The 2,917-nt window shown below is 39.1% G+C and overlaps 1 protein-coding gene across 1 annotated transcript in view; it reads right to left on the bottom strand.

Moving 5' to 3' along the window:
• Nucleotides 1-872: 872 nt before the first annotated feature.
• Nucleotides 873-2,917, bottom strand: part of BCAS4 (breast carcinoma amplified sequence 4) — an 88,816-nt gene continuing 86,771 nt past the window's right edge. The window contains exon 6 of the mRNA XM_006018163.3: nt 873-1,439. Coding sequence (XP_006018225.1) covers nt 1,417-1,439 — 23 coding nt within the window. The 3' untranslated portion in view covers nt 873-1,416. The remainder of the gene's footprint in view (nt 1,440-2,917) is intronic.

Genomic DNA, 2,917 nt, shown 5'->3' with positions numbered 1-2,917 from the left:
ATGTGACATCTCTTCCCCTGAAGCTTACATTCCTCTAAAGTTGCTAGCATGGTTTCAGTCCTGTTGTGAATGTAGTATACCAGCTGTAAGTTAAGGCCATCAGACTATTAGGCCTTGTCCTCACTTTGGGTAGCTTGAGAGAACTCAAGTATTGCTTCTAACATCGCTCCTGGATGCTTAAGTCTAGGTTAAGGGATATTTAAATATAAGATAGCTGGCGCATCAGGACATACTGGTGAAAGTTCAAGTGCTGTGGATACTTGGGCTAATAATGCTGATGTCTTAAAAAAATGTTTATATGAGCATAGTGTGTGAAATGTTAAGAAACAGCCTTCTTCCCAGATTTCTGCCTAAATTGATGAAGTGGAGCATTAGTGGTCTCACTTCCCAGATATGTTAGTACTGGTGGATGCTCAACATCTTTGAAAGTTAAGCTACAGAAGTGTTAACGGGGAGGGTGGAAGGAGTGGAGCCTAATAGAAGAAAAAGAAGTGTTTAGTATAAAAAAAGGATGGCTGTGGTAGGAGTCAAACACTTCAGTTTCTCAGCATGGGGAGAGAAGCAACTCAGGATCTGCACTTACCTTCTCAGGGAAGGTTCTTGTTTCTTCCTTTGCTGTTTCTTCCCAGTTTTTGTGGCTTGGGTTCTCTCCCTCTGATGTTTCTGAACCTGTTGTTTTCCTTTTTTTTTCTTGGCTTCCTAGTGTCCATTTTTCACCATCTGCTTTTCAGACCTTCTTGGCTCAACTGACAAGGAACCTTCAGGTCCCGCAGTTCTGGCCCTTGTCTGGTGGTAGGCCTCGCCACCCATTCTCCTTGTGTTGTGAATAGGATATAAGGCTGAGTAGTCTTCAGGCCCAAGCAAGGCATTTCTATTGCTGTGAGAACAAAAGAGTAATACTTTTGGATGTTTGTTTAAGAATCTCAACCATTATGTTGCATTATCATAGTCTTTTATGCAATCTTCTTTCATGGCTGGCTTCCTAAAGCATGCTACTGTGCCTAAAACTTAGGGTCTGCTTCCGAAGACCCAGTATTTCAAATGCACATGGAATAGTGATGCTAAAAAAGCGTAGTAGCATAGAAAACTAACATTCTTGCTGCACTGAGCTAAAAAGCATGCAGCCGCTGCTGGTTGTTCTGATACGTGCTATATATGTGCTTCACGTTTGAAACCAGTAATACTTTAAATTGGAATAAAATGTTAGTAAAATGAGATTCTACTTCTGGAGAAAATTTATTCTTTTTTTTTTTTTTTTTTTAAATGGTCCAAAAATGCTGATCTTTATTCAAAATCTGGTTGTTGGGGTTTGACTTGCTAGAAGCTGATATAGACTGGAAGTGCCTCATTATACCCTGTGGTCATGTCTTCTTCAGGCTACTGGAGTAACGGTCACCAATCAGCCCACTTACGATGTTAGTCATCAGCAGTAGGAAAGTCTGGATATGGACAAACAAATAAATTAGTGATTTAAAAGAACCCAGGGAGTCAGAAGCTCCGTGGTGATAGTTTTGTCTGTGTTCTTACCCCACTCTAAGTTAAAAACTAAACCACGGTAACTTTATATTTTCTCACTGCAGTTTGTTTGTGCATAGCCTAGAGTGAGGTTTCAGATGGGAGATTGGGACAGGTGATAATTTGGATTTGACAGAAGTGTAAAGGACTCTTTCTGTCCTTTCTGTTGGAGACAAAATAATCCAGTATAGAAGAGAAATTAAACTTCCTCTAGTAAACAGGTCTGTTCCCCTCCCCTCCCCCCCAAAAACAACCCAGAACCAAATAACTTGCCAACCATCCAAATCCTCTTTAGTGGCAGAGATATGACCAGTCAGTATGTGAAAATACTTGAAACATACATTTCTATTTCAGTGCAAATGTTCTTAAAACAATACAGATGTCATTGTCATTTTTACCTTGGGAAACATTAAATCCATCTATATCAGCTCATTAAAGTCTTTTTTTCCATTAATAAGGGAAGGTAAACGTAGTCCAGTATGGTGTGGTGGGTTAGTATGCATGTTAAGCTGCTGCTGTTAAAAAGTTTGAAGTCCATAAGGCTATCAACTGGATCAACAGTTTAAAAGCCAATTAATTTTTCTCTCTGAATTTGTCTGAAAAATCTTTTATCTTTTTCTTTTTATTTTTTTGGATGCTTTTGGAAATGTTGGATTTGCTTACCCCTGTTTCCTTATGTTGAAGTTACATGCCTAAAATAGAAATTTCTTGAAGCTTAGGCAAATTAAATATGTAATAAACTGATTATAGACTCATGGTTTCATTGCCCAAAACAATTCAAATCCAAGTACTAGCTGCCATGAACCTGAATGACTCTCTGTCTGAATCCTGTCCCACTGAATGCATTTCATCAGGGATGTGGCTGCTGGTTGTTTCTCCTTGTGCTATGTGATTGCCCAAGATCTTGTAATCTAATATGGGGCTGTAATTTTGTGGGAACTGTTCTAGGGGAAAAACATGGGCATCAGGAAGTGTCATGGGTGGAACTTCACCAGGAATGGATTATGGCCATAGAGGGCACTCTCATGGGGAAGGTGTTTTATTTTGTATGAGGCTTAAAACAGAGTTATAACCACTTAGAAGGCCAAAGATTCCCATGGATGTGAATAGGAGCATTAAACCTAGTATCCTGGTGGAATTCCAACTTGGGTAATTCAGGTGCATCATATCATGTCATATAATTCCCCAGTAGGGTTAAGTTTTTTTTGTTTAGAATATAAACCTGCTAAAATGTCTTAATGTTGCCAGTTCAACAAGCATGTTTGGTTATATACCAGCAGTAGCTCCATTTCTGTAGTGCTGCCTGTATGTATGGTTCGCAATGGGCTTTGGGAGTCCTTTGCATTGAAACGTACTTTATAAATGTAAGATTGATCCTTATTACATTTCTTATCTCTTGTCT

Source organism: Alligator sinensis, unplaced genomic scaffold (genome assembly GCF_000455745.1).
Source record: "Alligator sinensis unplaced genomic scaffold, ASM45574v1 scaffold115_1, whole genome shotgun sequence".
NCBI lineage: Eukaryota > Metazoa > Chordata > Crocodylia > Alligatoridae > Alligator > Alligator sinensis.
Note: the sequence above shows the minus strand (reverse complement) of the source record. Positions and strands in the feature narration are given on the sequence as shown.